At 42.2% G+C, this 18056-nt stretch overlaps 1 protein-coding gene across 3 annotated transcripts in view; it reads left to right on the plus strand.

Moving 5' to 3' along the window:
* The window catches only part of MSANTD4 (Myb/SANT DNA binding domain containing 4 with coiled-coils), a 24934-nt gene extending 8663 nt beyond the window's left edge, over window positions 1-16271 (plus strand). Inside the window, exons 1-4 of one of the 3 annotated variants that reach the window (XM_032789779.2) lie at window positions 9012-9084; window positions 9258-9348; window positions 11973-12611; window positions 15547-16271. In XM_032789779.2, coding sequence (XP_032645670.1) covers window positions 12144-12611; window positions 15547-16122 — 1044 coding nt within the window. In that variant the 5' untranslated portion in view covers window positions 9012-9084; window positions 9258-9348; window positions 11973-12143 and the 3' untranslated portion in view covers window positions 16123-16271. Of the gene's footprint in view, window positions 1-9004; window positions 9085-9257; window positions 9349-11972; window positions 12612-15546 lie in introns of those variants that run through there. The other 2 variants (XM_032789778.2, XM_075061698.1) reach the window with 2 other exon arrangements.
* Window positions 16272-18056: the final 1785 nt, after the last annotated feature.

The following is an 18056-nucleotide window of genomic DNA, read 5'->3' on the forward strand; positions in this document are numbered from 1 at the left end:
TGAACTAACCTCGCCATCTCTAGCTTGCTTGCTAGCATATATATACCTGCCCCTGGAAATTTCCACTACCTGCATCTGACGAAGTGGGTATTCACGCACGAAAGCTCACGCTCCAAAACGTCTGTTAGTCTATAAGGTGCCACAGGATTCTCTGCTGCTTTTACAGATCCAGACTAACACGGCTACCCCTCTGATAAGGGAGACAGAGAAGACTTTCCGGGACACAATAGAGCGGTCCCAGCACAAGTCTGACAGCTTCTGTGCTGTTGAGGAGGATGAGAGCCTCTGGGAAGGAAAACATCAAACTGGAGCAGAGAGAAACAATCCTATAGTTAGGACCCTCCTTCCAGATGATGTCCTGGTATTATCAGTGCAGATACCCCTTCCTGTTATTTGGAAGAGAGGTAATAATAATGGGGGATTCCATTATTAGAAATATTGATAGTTGGATTTGATGACCAGGAGAGCCACATGGTGAATTGTCTGATATGGTAGACCTCTCAAGATATCTAGATAGACTTATCTGCAGTGCTGGGGTGGAGCAGGTGGTTGTGGTACATGTAGATACCAAGGACACAGGGAAAAGTCGGAGAGAGGTCTCAAAGGCCATATTTAGGGTGGTAGGTAAGAGATTAAAGCCCAGGACCTTCATGGTAGCATTTTCCAAAGTGTTTCCAGTTCCACGTGCAGGGCCAGTTAGACAAATCTAAACTGCAGAATCTCAATGTGTGGATGAGATGATGGTATTCAGAAGGGGATTTAGGTTTATTGTGAACTAGAAAACCTTTGGGAGAAAGAGGAGTCCAAACAGGAAGGATGGGCTCCACCTAAACCAAAATGGAACCAGATTGCTGGCATGTAAAATTTAAAAGGTCATAGAGGAGTATTTAAACTAAGGGCTGAGGGAAAGCTGACAGGTGCAGCAGAGCACATGGTTCAGACAGAAACATCATTGAGGGGAGGATTTATAAAAGGAGATGCTTTATATCCTAGTAAAAAGGAGAGGATATAAGTTTATGCAGTGCAGGTAGGAACTTAAGAGAAATAGTCAAACAAAAAAGAGTCCCACTTAATTACATCACATGAAGGCAGACAACTAAATATTGACAAATTTCATAAGTGCTTGTATACAGATGCTAGAAGTCAAAATACTGGGATGGGTGGACTTGAGTGCCTGGAATTACATGAGGCTGTTGATATAATAGGCATCACAGAAATTTGATGTAACAATGATAATGGGGCACACTAATTCCAGGGTATATAGGAATGACAGAGTAGGTTGTGCTAGTAGGGGAGTGGCACTATATGTGAAAGAAAGCATACAGTCAAATATAGTAAAAATCTTAAATGACTCAAACTGTACCACAGAATCTCTATGGATAGAAATCCCATGCATGAATGATAAGTGTGTAGCAGTAGGAATATACTACCAACCACCTGACCATGATGGTGATGGAACTGTGAAAGCCTCAGGGAGATTAGAGAGGCTACAAAAAAAGAAAACCTAATAACATGGGGGATTTAAACTATCCCCATATTTACTAGGTACGTACCTGAGGATGGGATGCAGAGAGAAAATTTCTAGACATCATTAATGACTGCTTCTTGCAGCAGTTAATCCTGGAACCCACAAGGGGAGAGGCAATTCATGATTTAGTCTTAAATGGTGCACAGGATCTGGTCCAACAGGTGAATTTAGCTGAACTGTTTAGGGATAATAACCATAATGTAATTAAATTTAACATCCTTGTAGGAGGTGAAATGCCAAACACACTACAGCAGCATTTAAATTCAAAAAGGGGAACTAAACAAAATGAGAAAGCTAGTTAAGTGGAAATTAAAAAGAATAGTTACAAGAGTGAAATGCCTGCAAGCTGAATGGAAACATTTTTAAAATACCATAATAGTATGTCAAACTAAATGTATACCACAAATAAAAAAAAAAAAAAATCACCACCACCAACAAAACAGTAAGAGAACCAAAAAAAATGCCACCAAGGCTAAATAATAGAGTAAAAGGTGGTTAGAAACAAAAATACATTATTTTAATATTGGAAGTCATAGAATCATAGAATCAAAAGGTTGGAAGGGACCTCATGAGGTCATCTAGTCCAACCCCCTGCTAAAGGCAGGACCATTTTCCCTAAATAATCCCAGCCAGGGTGCGGTCTAGCCGGACTTTAAATAGCTCTAAAGATGGAGATTCTACCACCTCCCTAGGTAACCCATTCCAATACTTCACCACTCTCCTAGTCAGAAAGTTTTTTCTAATATCCAGCCTCGACTTCCGCAACTGCAACTTCAAACCATTGCTCCTTGTTCTGTCCTCCGTCACCACTGAGAACAGCCTAGCTCCCTCCTCCTTGGAGCATCCCTTCAAGTAGTTGAAGGTTGCTATCAAATCCCCCCTTAGTCTTCTCTTCTGCAGGCTAAATAAGCCCAGTTCCTTCAGTCTCTCTTCATAAGTCATGTGCTCCAGTCCTCTAATCATTTTTGTTGCCCTCCGCTGGACTCTCTCCAATTGTTCCACGTCCTTTTTGTAGTGTGGCGCCCAAAACTGGACACAATATTCCAGATGCGGCCTCACCAGTGCCGAATAGAGGGGAATAATCACATCCCTCGATCTGCTGGCAACACTCCTACTAATACAGCCCAGTATGCTATTAGCCTTTTTGGCTACAAGAGCACACTGTAGGCTCATGTTCAACTTTCCATCTACCGTAACCCCAAGATCCTTTTCTTCAGCACTGCTACTTAGCCAAACAGTCCCCAGCCTGTAGCAGTGCATGGGGTTTTTCTGTCCTAAGTGCAGGACTTTGCACTTGTCCTTGTTGAACTTCATGAGGTTTCTTGTGGCCCACTTCTCCAATTTGTCTAAGTCTCCCTGAATCCTATCCCTGCCCTCCAGCGTGTCCACCACTCCCCCCAACTTGGTGTCATCTGCAAATTTACTTAATGTGCAAGCTATCCCATCATCAAGATCATTAATGAAGACATTGAATAGAACGGGCCCTAAGACAGACCCCTGGGGCACACCACTTGTTACTGGTTGCCAACTAGAGAGTGTGCCATTGATACCTACCCGCTGAGCCCGTTGATTCAACCAGTTTTCTATCCACTTCACAGTCCATTCCTCCAACCCATACTTCCTTAGTTTGCTGATGAGAATGCTGTGGGAAACCGTGTCAAAAGCCTTACTAAAGTCAAGGTATACAACATCAACAGCTTTGCCCCCATCCACAAGTCCAGTCATCTCATCATAGAAAGCAATCAGGTTGGTCAGGCATGATTTACCCTTGGTGAATCCATGCTGACTGCTTCTGATCACCTTGTTTTCCTCTAAGTGTTTCAGGATGGATTCCTTCAGCACCTGCTCCATGATTTTTCCAGGGATTGAGGTGAGACTGATTGGTCTGTAGTTCACTGGATCTTCCTTTTTCCCTTTCTTAAAGATAGGTACTATATTTGCTTTCTTCCAGTCCTCTGGGACCTCTCCTGTTCGCCATGAATTTTCAAAGATAATGGTCAACGGCTCTGCAATCACATCAGCTAACTCCCTCAGCACCCTCGGATGCAGTTCGTCCGGTCCCATAGACTTGTGCACGTCTAACGTCTTTAAGTAGTCCCTAACCTGACCCTCTATCACAGTGGGCTGCTCTCCTGCTCTCCTCTCTGCGTTCCCCAGTGTAGTAGTCTGGGAGTTGATCCTGCCCGTAAAGACTGAAGTGAAGAAGGAATTGAGTACTTCAGCCTTTTCCATATCTTCCACCACTAGGATACCTGCCTCATTGAGTAAGGGACCTACACCATCCCTAGTCCTCTTCTTGTTGCTTACATACTTGTAAAACCCCTTCCTATTATCCTTCACATCCCTTGCTAGTTTCAACTCAAATTGCCCTTTGGCCTTTCTGATTCTATCCCTGCAGGCCCGAGCAATAATCTTATATGCCTCCCCAGTCATCTGTCCAAGCTTCCATTTTTTGTAAGCTTCCTTCTTTTGCTTCTTCTCACCACTGAGTTCACTGCTAAGCCATGCTGGGCACTTTCTACGCTTGCTGTTCTTTCTGCACATCGGTATGGTATTTTCCTGTGCTCTTAGCATGGTTTCTTTAAAAAACTGCCAGCTCTCCTGGACACCCATCCCCTTCAGTTCAGCTTCCCAGGGAATCCTGCCCATCATTTCTCTAAGGGAGCTGAAATCCGCTTTTCTGAAATCCAGGGTTTGCGTTCTGCTTCTCTCCTTCCTTCCTTTGACCAGGGTTCTGAACTCTACCATGTCATGATCACTGCTGCCCAGGTTGCCGTTCACCCTTACTTCCCCGATCAACTCTTCTCTGTTTGTGAGCAGGAGGTCGAGAGGCGCAAGGCCCCTCGTTGGTTCCCCCAGCATTTGTACCAGGAAGTTGTCCTCAGCGAACTCCAAAAACTTCCTGGATTGCCTGTGCACTGCTGTATTTCTCTCCCAGCAGATATCAGGATAATTGAAATCTCCCATGAGAACCAGGGCCTGTGATCTACAGACTTCTGCTAGTTGTCTGTAAAAAGCCTCATCCACCTCTTCTTTCTGGTCTGGTGGTCTGTAGCAGACACCCACCATAACATCCCCCTTGTGACATGCCCCTCTAAATTTAACCCAAAGACTTTCAACTGGCTCATTTCCAGTTTCGTAGTGGAGCTCTGAGCATTCATACAGCATTCATGTCAAATCCTACTAAGGAAAATAGAAAGGAGCATAAACTCTGGCAAGTCAACTATAAAAGTATAATTAGGCAGGTCAAAAAGGAATTTGAAGAGCAACTAGCAGAAGAACTAACAGCAATATTTTTTAAGTGCATCAGAAGGAGGAAGCCTGCCAAACAGTGAATGGGGTCACTGTGTGATTGAGGTGGTAAAGGAGCACCCAAGGAAGACAAGGCCATTTCGGGGAAGCTAAATGAATTCTTTGCATTGGTCTTCACTGCAAAGGGTGAGGGAGATTCCCACACCTGAGCCATTCTTTTTATGTGACAAATTTGAGAAACTGTCCCATATTGAGGTCTCAATAGAAGAGGTTTGAAACAAATTGATAAATTAAACAGTAATAAGTCACCAGAATGAGATGATATTCATCCAAAAGTTCTGAAGGAACTCAAATATGAAATTGCAGAACTACAAAATGTACTTAAATCAGCCTCTGTACCAAGTAACTGGAGGATAGATAGCGTAACACAAATTTTTTGAAAAAGGCTCCAGAGGCAATCCTGGCAATTACAGGCAAGTAAGCCTAACTTCGGTACCAGCAAACTGTTGGAAACTATAATAAAGAACAGAAACATCGGACATGCAATGAACATGCTATATGTTGGGGAAGAGTCAACATGGCTTTTGTAAAGGGAAATCGTGCCTCACCAATCTCTTAGAATTGTTAGAGGGGGTTAGCAAACATGGACAAGGGGGATCCAGTGGATATAGTGTACTTGGACTTTCAGAAATCTTTGACAAAGTCTCTCATCAAAGGCTCTTAAGCACAGTAGGCAGTCATGGGATAAGAGTGAAGATTCTCTAACGGATCAGTAACTGGTTAAAAGATAGGAGACAAAGAGTAGGAATAAATGGTCAGTTTTCACTGTGGAGAGAGCTAAGTAGCGAGATCCTGCAAGGATCTGTACTGGGACCACTGCTGTTCAATATATTCATAAATGATCTGGAAAAAGGAGCAAACAGTGAGGTGGCAAAGTTTGCAGATGATGCAAATTACTTAGGATATTTAAGTCCAAAACCGACTGTAAAGAGTTACAAAGGGATCTCATAAAACCGGATAACAGGGCAACAAAATGGCGAATGAAATTCAATGTTGATAAATGCAAAGTAGTGCACATTGGAAAACATAGTCCCAAATATGTATACAAAATGATGGCATCTAAATTAACAGTTACCACTCACGAAAGAGAGCTTGGAGTCATCTAGAATAGTTCTCTGAAAATATCTGCTCAGTGTGTATAGCCCTGCGTGGATACAAATTTATATCCATGGATATAAATCGGTATCCATGGAACCACAGAGCTTTCTCAGGAACTGAAGTGGCGGAGCAGAACATGGGGCCCCGGCTCCCAGGAGCTAGCACCCCACTGTATCGTCCCCAACCCCACCCACTGGGGTGGGTACCAGGCTCACCGGCAGCTGTCCCTGGTTGAACTAGTGTGTGCAAGCCCCCAGACAGGAGACACAGACAACTGCATTGAAGGGATGGGTACAGGGCGGGGGGTGGTACTTCTGTGCTGGAGGAGACAGTAAATATCATAATTATGACTATGATTTAGTCATGGGGGTTGCGGAAGTCATGGATTCCATGACTTCCAGTGACCTCTGTGACTTCAGCCTGCGGTGGTTGGGTGCTGCAGGGTCCCCTCCACTAGTGGGGCAGGGAGCTGCGGGATACCCCCGGTGCCTCTGGCGGCCCTTGGACCTCCAAGCCGCTGTGGGGGGTGGGGTATCTCGCAGCTCCCAGCCACTGCGGGTACCAGGGGAACCCCCGAGGACTCACTGGCACAGGGCTCCTGGCCATCAGCGGGGGAATCCCCAAGCCCCTGCCTGCAGGCAATGGCAGGGGAACCTCCGGAGCTGCTGCCTCCATCAGGAGAATCCCTGAGCCCCTGCTGGCAGAGGACCCCTGGGCTGGGGAACCCCTGAGCCCCCAGCAGCAGTGGCAGAATCCCTGAGCCCCCGGCCTCCGAAGGTGGCAGGGGAATCCCTGAGCTCCCACTGGCAGAGGACCCCCAGGCCACGCAACTCCCAAGCTCCTGGCTGCTGGTGGCAGTGGGGGAATCCCTGAGCCCTCGCCAGCAGAGGAGCAGCGGAATCCCAAGAGCCCCAGGCTGGCGGCGGCAGGGGAATCCTGGAGCCTTTGCCTGTAGGAGGTGGTGATGGGAGAATCCTGGGGTGGGGGAATCCCCAAGCCCCCAGCTGTTGGTGGCAACAGGGGAATCCTCGAGCCACCTGCTGCGGCGGGCCGAATCTCTGAGTCCCAGCTACCACGGGAGACAGGGATCCCTGCATCTCCCAGCCACTGGTGACGGGTACCTGAAAGCTCCCGGCAGACATGGGAAGCCGGGGCACGCCACAGCTTCAAGCAGCGGAGCTGCAGGTGGCAGGGGTGTCCCTTAGCCCGCAGCAGCTACAGGCAGCTCCTAGCCCCTGCGCAGCTGCCCCACTTCAGGTAGTGTGGGGATCTGTAGATCCCTATTTTGTCAGGTATATTTTTAGTAAAAGTCAGAGACAGGTCATGGCTTCCTGTGAATTTTTCTTTTTTGCCCATGACCTGTCTGTGAATTTTACTAAAAATATCCATGACAAAATCTTAGTCTTAATCATAATGCCACTATATAAATCTTATGATATGTGCACATCTTGAATACTGCATGCAGATCTGGTCACCCCATCTCAAAAAGGATATATTAGAATTGAGAAAAAAGTACAGAGGAGGGCAACAAAAATGATTAGGGGTATGAAACAGCTTCCATATGAGGAGAGATTAAAAAGAGTGGTTCGTTCATTTTACAAAAGAGATGACTAAGAGAGGATGTGATAGAGGTCTATAAAATCATGAATGGTGTGGAGAAAGTGAATAAAGAATTGTATTTTATCACTTCGCATAACACAAGAACGAGGTACCACCCAATGAAATTAACAGAGCAGGTTTAAAAAAAACATAAGGAAGTACTTCTTCACACAATGCACAGCCAACCTGTGTAATTCATTGCCAGCAATTAGGGTTCAAAAACAAATTAGATAAGTTCATGGAGGATAGGTTCACCAGTGACTCTTAGCCAAGATGGTCAAGGATGTAACATCTTGCTGTGGGTGTCCCTAAGCCTCTGACTGCCAGATGCTGAAACTGGATGACAGGATGGGTCACTCAATAAATTGCCCTGTTTTGTTCATTCCCTCAGGAACATCTGGCACCAGCCGCTGTCAGAAGACCAAATGCTAGGCTAGATGAATTATTGGTCTGAGCCAGTATGGTCATACTTAAGCAATTCTTTTGAAATCTATACTATTTGCAAGAATTTCACACAAATAGGATTTGTTTTCTGCTAAAAGACCAAGTCAGGTTTGCTGTCTCTAAATCACTGTGAAAAAAGTAAAATAATTTGTTCTCATAAGAAGAAACAAGTGTTTTCTTCAAATGTGAAGTTGCTGTTAAAGCCTGGATGTAACTGTGTAAATGTAGTTTTGTAATAATAAAGAAAACAGCCCACTGGAAACTTTTGCAAATGCTTAAAGATACAAGGCCAGCACCAATCAAAATACCCTTTTCCAATTCCAGTGATTTAAATGGAATTACACCAGTATAATAAAGGAGTACTTGGCCCCAGGATTTCAGCTGAATCTAACATTTTTCAGCAAGATGACAAATACAATTGAACTTATAAAAGTTGATTGAACTGTTTAGTTCTAATCAGCAAATCAGTAACTTTTCTGGATAATTAAGTTGCTCTATGATTTTTTGTTTAAATTACAAAACTTTCACAGGTTAAACGTAGTGTTTGATGGCTAGGTTGTCGGAGAAAAACGCAGTTTTGGGGGGTTTTTTGGGTGCAGCAAAATTAAATACTTTATTATTTTTTAAGCAATTGCAATTGAGGGAAGGAGTGCCCTAGGACACAGGGTTGCCCCAGTCCTGGACAGGTCTCTCTACAGGTAAACAATCACAGCAAGCATTTATACCTTTGTTACAGACAATGATTGAGCAATAATACAGACAATAATGAGCAACAGCTGCATTTTGTTTATGCATAGGCCATCCTGCTATTTTATTTTTTTCACTTCTTGGTGCCAGTCTACGTATTTGATTATTAGTGCAAGGTCATAATAACTTTTTACACAGTTTTTTTTTACTCACCTTACACTATCCTCGCTTTTACAAGTCTTACGTTATTAGGGTTACAGCTAGCCTAACTTTTGCTAACAAACTAACATGCATTAAAATTCCCTACAAATCCTTGTTAATTTTTTCCCTTCTTCCACAAGGTCATGAAAATCAACTGCTAGAAGCCAAAAGGAGAGGTGATTGCACTGTAATTTGAATTGGAGAAGAAACAGCAGGTACTAAATAAATTGATTTACTGTGAGTTAGAATCAAATATAGTGCTTCCCTCTACGCACTAGTATCTATTCATGGTAGGCCCATGAGAATGAAATACTAAAAGTTAGAGAAAAAAAACTTAAAGATCAGATAAAATGTTCCAGCATAATTTTATTTCACTTTGCATCTACAGGAATATTACAGTGTTGCTGCCTGTTATGGGGCGGTTTGCTCACTGCTGATCGTGCCTCCTTCAGGCACTTTTAGGAATTAGCTTTGCTCAGGTCAGTGCCCCCTTCCTTCTCTTCCATCATCTTAGTCTCTTGTTCACAGAGTTGTCGCACAGCTGCTTTATGACTCAGCCCTCCAGCCAGATCACTTTGTGATTCCCCTTTCAAAGTCTTTCTGTTCAAGCTGCATCAGGCAGTCCTCATGTCTGCTGCCCTGACCCTGTCACTCCTGCAGTGATGCAGGTGGTCTTCTAATTCATTGCCCTAAGCAATACCACACTGCAGTGGTTGGTAGGGAGACCCAGGCCCACCCTCTACTCAGGGTTCCAGTCCAGGACCCTGTAGCAAGTGATTAAGGTCTATGACTGCACCCATTTTCCTGCTCTAGCCCCTGGACTATTTCCTACTGTGTTTCTCCAGTTCTCCTAGTCAGAAGACACCTCTCTCTCTCTCAGGCCTGTTAGGTATCAAGGATTTCTATCTCCCCTTCCTTCTCCCTCTCTCTGGGAAGAGAGACTACAGGCTTCCTGCCTGCTGGCTTTATAGAAGTCCCCACCTATTCCCTCACAGGTGAGCTTCTTTCTAATCAAGGGTGCTCACACAGCCTAAATCTCTCATTTGCCACTAATTTGGCTGATTGAGCCTGCCTGGCCTAATGCAGCTGTCTCAGGTCTGGTGTGGGAGTACACCCCATCATACACCCTCACCCTCAAGACTGCAACCCACATTACCATCATACAGTTGTCCATTCTGATATATCTTTATTCTCTGTGAAATTGTTTTCCATTTCCTAATGCACATGCAAATCATTGTCCTATATAAAACAGACAGTGTATTTGCATATATGTAAATATGTACACACATACATATATGTGATAGGCTCTGGTCGCTCTAATGAGAAATCTCTAAAACACTGTGGTTCAGGCAGTCTCAGTTATACATTTTCTTTTCCTTACTCTAAGTATCAACATCTGTCAGGTGGATTCAAATGACCTGAATTAGTTAATGTTAATTTTACCGTTAAAATCTATATTCCACTTATGGCTTTGAAACACTTCTTACCTAGAAATCATTTTCCTTGCACGGTATCATTTTCTGTCTTTTTTCTTAGCTATCTATCATTAATCACACTTTCATTTGAAAAAAATATTTGTTTCATCTTTATCTATTCCTGCTTTTCATTCCTAACCAAAAATCTTTTATTCATGACCATCATGGTTTTGCAAAGTATAATGACTTCAGGAGGAGAGAAAACACAAATAATTAATCAACTCTTACTGGGGGAAAAAATCTACAGTAATATGTTAATAAAAGAAAAGAATTACATATTTCTATGAAAGTGAAATAGAATTATTTCTAAATACAAAGTTTTTCAAAGCAGTCAGTGAGGTATCAGGATCTTTAAATGCCAACGCTGTGAAAGATGCTGTTTCACATGCAAATGTTTGTGAGTGAACCATTTACAGTCAGTCATGTTCTAAAGCCACATCTATGTAGCCCCACAGTTTGGGCTATAAGAGTGTAAACTGCAGCACGAACTACCATGTTGTGTTCTAACTCTCCTGGATGGACATTGCAGGCGTGATCTGCAAGTTATCTAGTTTGCGTTAACCTAGTCTTCTTTAAACAAGATGTTTTCTTTTGTCTTTTTGCTTATTTCCAGAAGAGGCAATAAGAGTGTCAGTTTTCTTTGAAAGTTCATCTATTTCTGTTACTTATTTCTCCTGTTATGATTCTAGTGGCCGAGGAAATGTTTGTAAATGGGAATTCACAATAAGCAGATGTGTTTTTAAGAAGCAAAATCCTGTTATCATGCAAGTAAAAAATAACTTATATAAGAAATACAGTTACCATAGTTATTTCTAAATTGAATATTTGCCCTAGGGAAAAGTGCTCTTGAGCCCACGCTTGCCTGAATTTGTTGATTTGTTCTTAGTTTAACAATATTCTGACATGGGTTGTTGTGGGTAAGAGTGGCAGAGAGCCAGGGGAGGAAAGGTTGAAGGAATGGGATTGTACGTTTTGAGTTTGTAGGGATTTCTTCCTATATATATTTTTTGTATTAAGAAAATTTTAATTCAAGAAGATTTTTGAAATGGCAAATACTATTTCCTATTTTCTGTGTGTCAATGGAAGCATTCCAGTTCTTCTGTTGTTATTTTAATGGTTCAGAAATAGTAAATCCCCCCCCAAAACCTCAGCTTTTAAAATGAACCTGTTTTTAGGTAGAAATAACTTTTTAAAGTCATCTGAGAACTGTCTCTCACTCAGATATTTTACATCTCTGAAGAAATGGCTTTATCAATTTTAGCCACTTTAGAAAAAACAAGATGAGACTTATATGTCAAGTTTCAGATTGGAGCAAATTTAAAATGGCAGAATTGTAAGAGCCAAAGGAAAATAGTCACATTTTTATAATAGAAATATTAACTCAATCTGAACAGTGTGTGAGACAGATATATATTGATGGATTTGTAATTCATGTGAGGACAGAGAGGCTTATTTATAGCTACTCTATATTCCAAACGTTCTTTAAAAATTGTTTTAATCTATCAGATAGAAGAATGATCAGTTCAGCATATAGATTCTTTAGCAGTGTTGATTTAGGAGTCAGTTTCATGGGATGAAAATATCACTATATATCTTTGAAATTTATATTATTTGCTCTTTCCGTTTAGGATCTTAACAAGCCTGGCAAATAGAAAGATGACCAAGTAATGAGAAAACCCACTACCTGAAGAACTGAGTGTCAGTTTGTGATTGTTTTTTAATTCAGGGGTGTATAAATAAATTGAATAGTATCATATTATCTCTTTAGTTGGCTGCAGTAACAATTATTAGATTTAAAGATGGAAAAAATGAAACAATTAAAAAGAAAAAGAAAAAGCAATTTTAGCGTTCAAGAAACTCAAACACTCCTTAAAGAAATTAGAAAAAGGAAAGAGGTACTTTTTTCCAAGCAGCTTAATACAACAATTAATGAAATGAAACGAAAGGCTTGGGAAGAAATCGCAGAGTGTGTGAATGCTGTAGGTGAAGGAGAGCAAAGAACGGGGACAGAAGTGAAAAGACGATACCTTGATTGGAGAGCACTCATGAAGAGAAAGCGTCTGAATGCAAACATCAAACTGGTAGGTGCTGGGTTTCACCTTCCGTCATCCGATTTAGATGACTCTGTCAATGAAGAGATGGATGAGAAAATGGGATTTACAAATGAAAACAGTTTTGAATGGCTAAATATCACAGACTTCAGAGAAGCCAGTGGATCTTTAACAGAAATCAAGGTGGAAGAGGAGGAGGATCCACAGAATTTTGAAGTAAGTAGTTAATGCACTGTAGTTGTGTTCAGTACGGCCATTCTTTTCACTCCAGTTTTGGGACTTTCTTTACACTTGTGGCTAACAGTCCTCTATATTATAATTTCCCAAGACAGTCTGATTGTGTGAATTAGAGAATCTCGTGTGACAAGCTCTGTTGTTATTTGAATGATATTCTAAATCCAGCAACCTACACATCTGCATAAGGTCTTGTTTTTTGCTTAACTATACATGTATTCACTAATCTTCTAAATGTATTTATGCCTCTGTTTTCCTTTTTCCTTTCCCCCATAGACTTAATTTATTTCAAACAGGATGCAGTATCCATATAGACTGAAGGAGGAGTTAGCTTAGTATTTCTCCTATCCACACCCCTGCACATACATTAGAATAGGGGGAGGAGTAACCCATCTCTGTCACAATCCAACCATTTCCAACTGGAGACAAGGATGAGAAAGCAGTCTTGGTGTCACTCATGATAACACAATCCTGCTGGACAGGAGAGATGAATTGAGAGAGGGAAATGGTTGGTTGATTTTACCACTGGTATCAAACTCCTAATAGACAGCATCCCACCATTCAACAATGAAATCTATAGAGCAGTAGCATGGGGAGAAGAGGAGGAGGGTGGGAGTGATCTTGCCAGTTCTGAGACTGTCAATCAGATGGAATTCTAATAATTGATTTTGTAGGGTCATATTGAATACAGATCTAGGGAGATACTGTTCCGTATGTTCCAAAATCAGGCAGATTTATTCTATTCTATTCTATTCTGTTCTGTTTTTAACTTAAGGTGCCATGAGAAAAAAATTGATTTATGGGCAAAGCCTTTACCCAATGCATGGCTTGAACAGTTAGGGTATGTCTACACTACCCGCCGGATCGGTGGGTAGCGATCGATCTATGGGGGATCGATTTATCGCATGTAGTGTAGACGCAATAAATCAGTCCCCGATCGCTCTCCCGTTGACTGCCGAACTCCAGCTCGGTGAGAGGCGGAAGCAAAGAGTGGCGGCGGTTGATCCCGCGCTGCGAGGACGTGAAGTAAGTGAGTCTAAGTCGATCTATGATCTAAGATCATAGCTGAAATTGCATATCTTAGATCGATCCCCCTCACAGTGTAGACCAGGCCCTAAGAAGGGTGCCAAGTAGGGGTGCGGGAGCTAAACAGGATGGGAAGGAATCTTTCTTCTAAGCTAGGGTGATATTGGAACTGTTTTGTGACCACTATTGCAACAATAGGGCTGAATTAGCCTCCTCAGTTTCTGAGTTCCTTCTGCGCTAGAGGAATAGCAAGTAAATCCACATTTTTTCCAGATCCTCTGGTCTTGGTGCTGCTCCTTCGCAGGCTTGGTCCCCACCTTAACCCAAACCTCCATGTTCACTGGGGCACAGTGACCACTTATGTGGTATGGTTCTGTAGCACACGGGTATATACCCCCTGCATGAACTTTTAGAGTGCTCCCAGGACTGTGGAACCACACCAGTATTGCTACACCCAAGGTCCCTCTATACCCAAGGCTTGGGGCCAGATTGTCTAAAAGAGACAATAAAAATAACTAAAGCATCAGTTAAACAAATCTTGTTCTTCTCCCCATTTAGCACAATTTGAAGTGTTAGGAACTGTCACAGGGTGCACCACTCACTGCTTATCTGGCATCTCCTCCTGGTCACTCTGGATTAGCTCTTAAGGGCTACACCCTTTTCCGTCATCACATGCCATCACACCATCTCTCTCCCAGGTCTGCAGCTCCTCATTTCCCAGGAACCACAGCATCCTCTTCATGACTCAGCTCTCCAGCTAGGTCACTCACCATTTCCCTTCCTTCTGGGGTACAGTCCTTCAGTTCTGTTACTCCCACACTGACCCAAGCAGTCTTCCCGTTCACTGCCCTGCCAGTCTATACAGTACCCTCAGTGGCTGGTAGGGGAACCCAGGCCTGCCCATTAGTGTGGGTTCCAGTCCAGGGACCCTACACCCAGGAGTTCTGGGCATTCCTCTCCCAGCCCTCACTGCTGCTTCTTGGACTGATTCCTACAACTCCTGGTTCCCCTCCTTACTCTGGTGTACCAGTTCCAAAACCTCGTTCTTCCAAGGGAGTGACTGCCCTTTCCCAGCAGCCCTTGTCTGTTGCCAGCTTCCTGGCTTTATAGGCCCCGCCTGTTCCTTCCCAACTGAGCCTGCTTGCAATCAATTCCTGCTCCCTGGCTCTTCCTCTAGGTGCAGCCTGTGGAGGTAATAGCCTACCTAGCCACTGTCATCTCATCCAGTCCTGTGTGGGGTGGACACCCCATCACAGGAACATATGAGAAAAAAGGCAGCAGATCTCAAATAAAACACAACATCAAACTGTTTTAGTGATGGATCCTTTACAGCATTAGTTAAAGCAACGTTATGTTACATAACTGAATAGCTTACAATTCCGATTCATATGTTAAATAATTGGTCAAAAGAAATTCCTAAAATGTCCCAGGTCCCTGTCATGGAACCTATATGAAAACTAAAAACAATGCCTACTTATTAACCCTAGTTCTCTTTCAGTAAATCTGAAAATTCTTTTAGATCATCTAAATAAAAAAAAAAATCCACAACCAATTTTTAAACAAAGCTTTGCAGAATAAACAGCTGTTTTTTCTGCAACTTTACAGCAGAGATATGCCGAAAAAATTGTCTTCTATATTTCATGACCACATGGGAGTTTGTTCCTGATCAAATAAGCCATGCCTTTGTAACAGCAGAAAACTCCGGGTTTGAGTTTAACACACCCGAATTGTGTAGGGCACCAAGTGAAACGAATGTCTGGAATAACTTCTGAGATATGACTAGAAACAACAGAAGTGTGCTCTATTTTCAGTGAGGTTGCATGGGTGTAACTGACTCAATATTGTATAAAGAGGTACATGAAATAATTATATTTCTCATTCCTCCCAACAGTTTCCTATTGAGGAAGAGGAGGAAATTTTGTCATCAGTTTTGCCAGATTCCAAAAAGGAAAGTGACCTACCTGATTTCACCCACATTGAAGAGTTTGGAAATCTGAGCTCTGCTCAAGCCCGACTAGCCTACGAGGACTCTCATTTGCTCATAAACTTGGAGAAACAAAAACTAGAACTGGAGAAACAGCGGCTGGATATTGAAGCTGAAAGACTACAGGTGGAGAAAGAGCGCTTGCAGATCGAAAAGGAGCGATTACGGCATGTATCCCTCGAGCATGAGAGACTTCAACTGGAGAAGGAGCGGATCCAGATTGAGCGGGAGAAACTGAGGCTAGAGGCTCTGCGTGCTGAAAAACCTACCCTGGAAAATGACATCACCCAAGTGGAAAAACCCATTTTACAGCCTCTGGATCTAGAAACTGAAAAATTAAAACTTGAAAAGGAACGTTTACAATTAGAGAAAGAGAGGCTGCAATTTTTAAAATATGAATCTGAGAAGCTGCAGATTGAGAAGGAACGTTTACAAGTGGAAAAAGAACGCTTTCGAATTCAGCGAGAGGGTCACTTGCAGTGAGCTTCTTGGCTAAGGTGTCATTAATAGTGTTTTGATGTTCAAATATAAGTAGTTTTTTCTTAATACAGAAACTGTCCTAGAGGTTTAACTTTCTTCTGTCCAAAATTTAATGTTGATGTTAAACTGAAAAAATAAAACATGAAAAGGAATGGTGTTTGGTAAATCAGTGTGCCTACATAAATGGAACTTATGCGTGAAACTGCTTTTCAGTGTAGCAGAATCAAGTATTATGTTCTCTTGCATCCAGTATTGTATTGTATAGTTTGGTGTCCTGCTCTGACAAGCACATTAAGGATCAAGACAGCTGTATCTTTCCACTGTTATAACAGTGTTACCTTAAAAGTATGGGAACTGTCAAAATAAATCCGCACATATTGTGAAGGAATGGTGCTGAAGATAGCCCAAACATATTTATTTTTTACACAAGGCAAACTACATGAGGTGATAATTACATTTAATTTCATTTTCTTTATAAACACTTCAAAATTCAAATGAAGTGCAAGTTAATTTCAATACACATGGATTTATTGTCCTGCCCTCTAGTGGCCAGAAAAGATAAAGAGACAGTAGTATTCTGTCTACCTGGAATCAGTGTATTAGACAGTCACATATCAACTGCATCTAAATAAAAACTGGACTGATGGATGAGTCAATGAACTAGCAATGCTGTGCAGTTTTCTATTTCCAGATTACCAGTCTGAATCTAATGGAGACTCCTAGTGGCAGAAAGTAATTATCATGTGATTGCTGTGGGGTGACCTCTGTGGAATAATTTAATAGATTCAGTCCCTTTCTTAGCCCACAGTTATGCAGGTTGCAAAAGAACAGACCACAATTACCTCACTAGATGGTAGTCTCAGGAGCAAGGTCGATGACTGCTGTTGTGACAATTGGACCAACAAATTTACCCAAATGGTGAGCTCAACTAAAAAGTATATAAAAGTTCATAAGATGTTACAATAACCTATAATAACAAATGTTGATGGGAAAAGGGTACAAAAGGGAGACAGAGTAACTGAATTAGTCTAAACTAAAAGGCCACATTGATATGATTCGAGGACTGTTGAAATTATGCTTGTTAAAAACAGATGTGGAGCTGGAAGTTAATGAGCCAAAATTGGTATATCAGATATTAGGTCTAATTGGAAGACAAAATAATGAAGGGATGGGCTATTTCGTCCTTTTTTGGGTCTGCAAAGAGACTTGAGGGAAAGTAAGGAAATAAGAAAGAGAAGAATAGATGGAAAGAACAGACATCAGCTACTGGAGTGAGCTTCACAATCATGGCTGCCACCCCCACCATTTCTGGGATCCCCAGGCCTTCATCATCCTGATCATGAGAGATGTTCTGGCCAGAACAGGCCAGACAGACAGGCAGAAGGATCCAGATGACACCGCTACCTCTAGTGGCTCCAGCTGAATGCTATACACGACCTGGGAAGGCAGTTATTGCCATCTTTGATACTATCTACGAGGCTGTCAAACAAGTCCTTCTAAGGTTGGACTTTAACAACAACAGACGCAAGGACATCTTTGGCCCATCTCAACTAACTTCTCTTTTTCCCAAAAGGCCTGTTATTACCATCTTTGGTACCATCTACCAAACATGGGGTTTTACCTTCTAAAAACTCTTTGCAGCTAAAGGGAAAGGGAACAAGGACTGAAAGCTTTTAAAATGAAAACTTTATTGAATACTTTACATTTTAACTACTGTTCTTCCTTCTTTTCTGTATCTTTAATAAAAGGTTAAAAGGATATTTAATGGTGTGTTTTCCATGGTGCTAAGCAGGCTGAGGTCTCTGTATACCAAGCTCCAGACCTTGTTTAACGACTGGGTGATGTTAACACCTTTAGCCCATATATTCCATTTAAATTAATACAACACTGCACATACATGATTAATCCTGCCTGGCCAAGACTGAGACACACTGGTA

Source organism: Chelonoidis abingdonii, chromosome 1, assembly GCF_003597395.2.
Source record: "Chelonoidis abingdonii isolate Lonesome George chromosome 1, CheloAbing_2.0, whole genome shotgun sequence".
NCBI lineage: Eukaryota > Metazoa > Chordata > Testudines > Testudinidae > Chelonoidis > Chelonoidis abingdonii.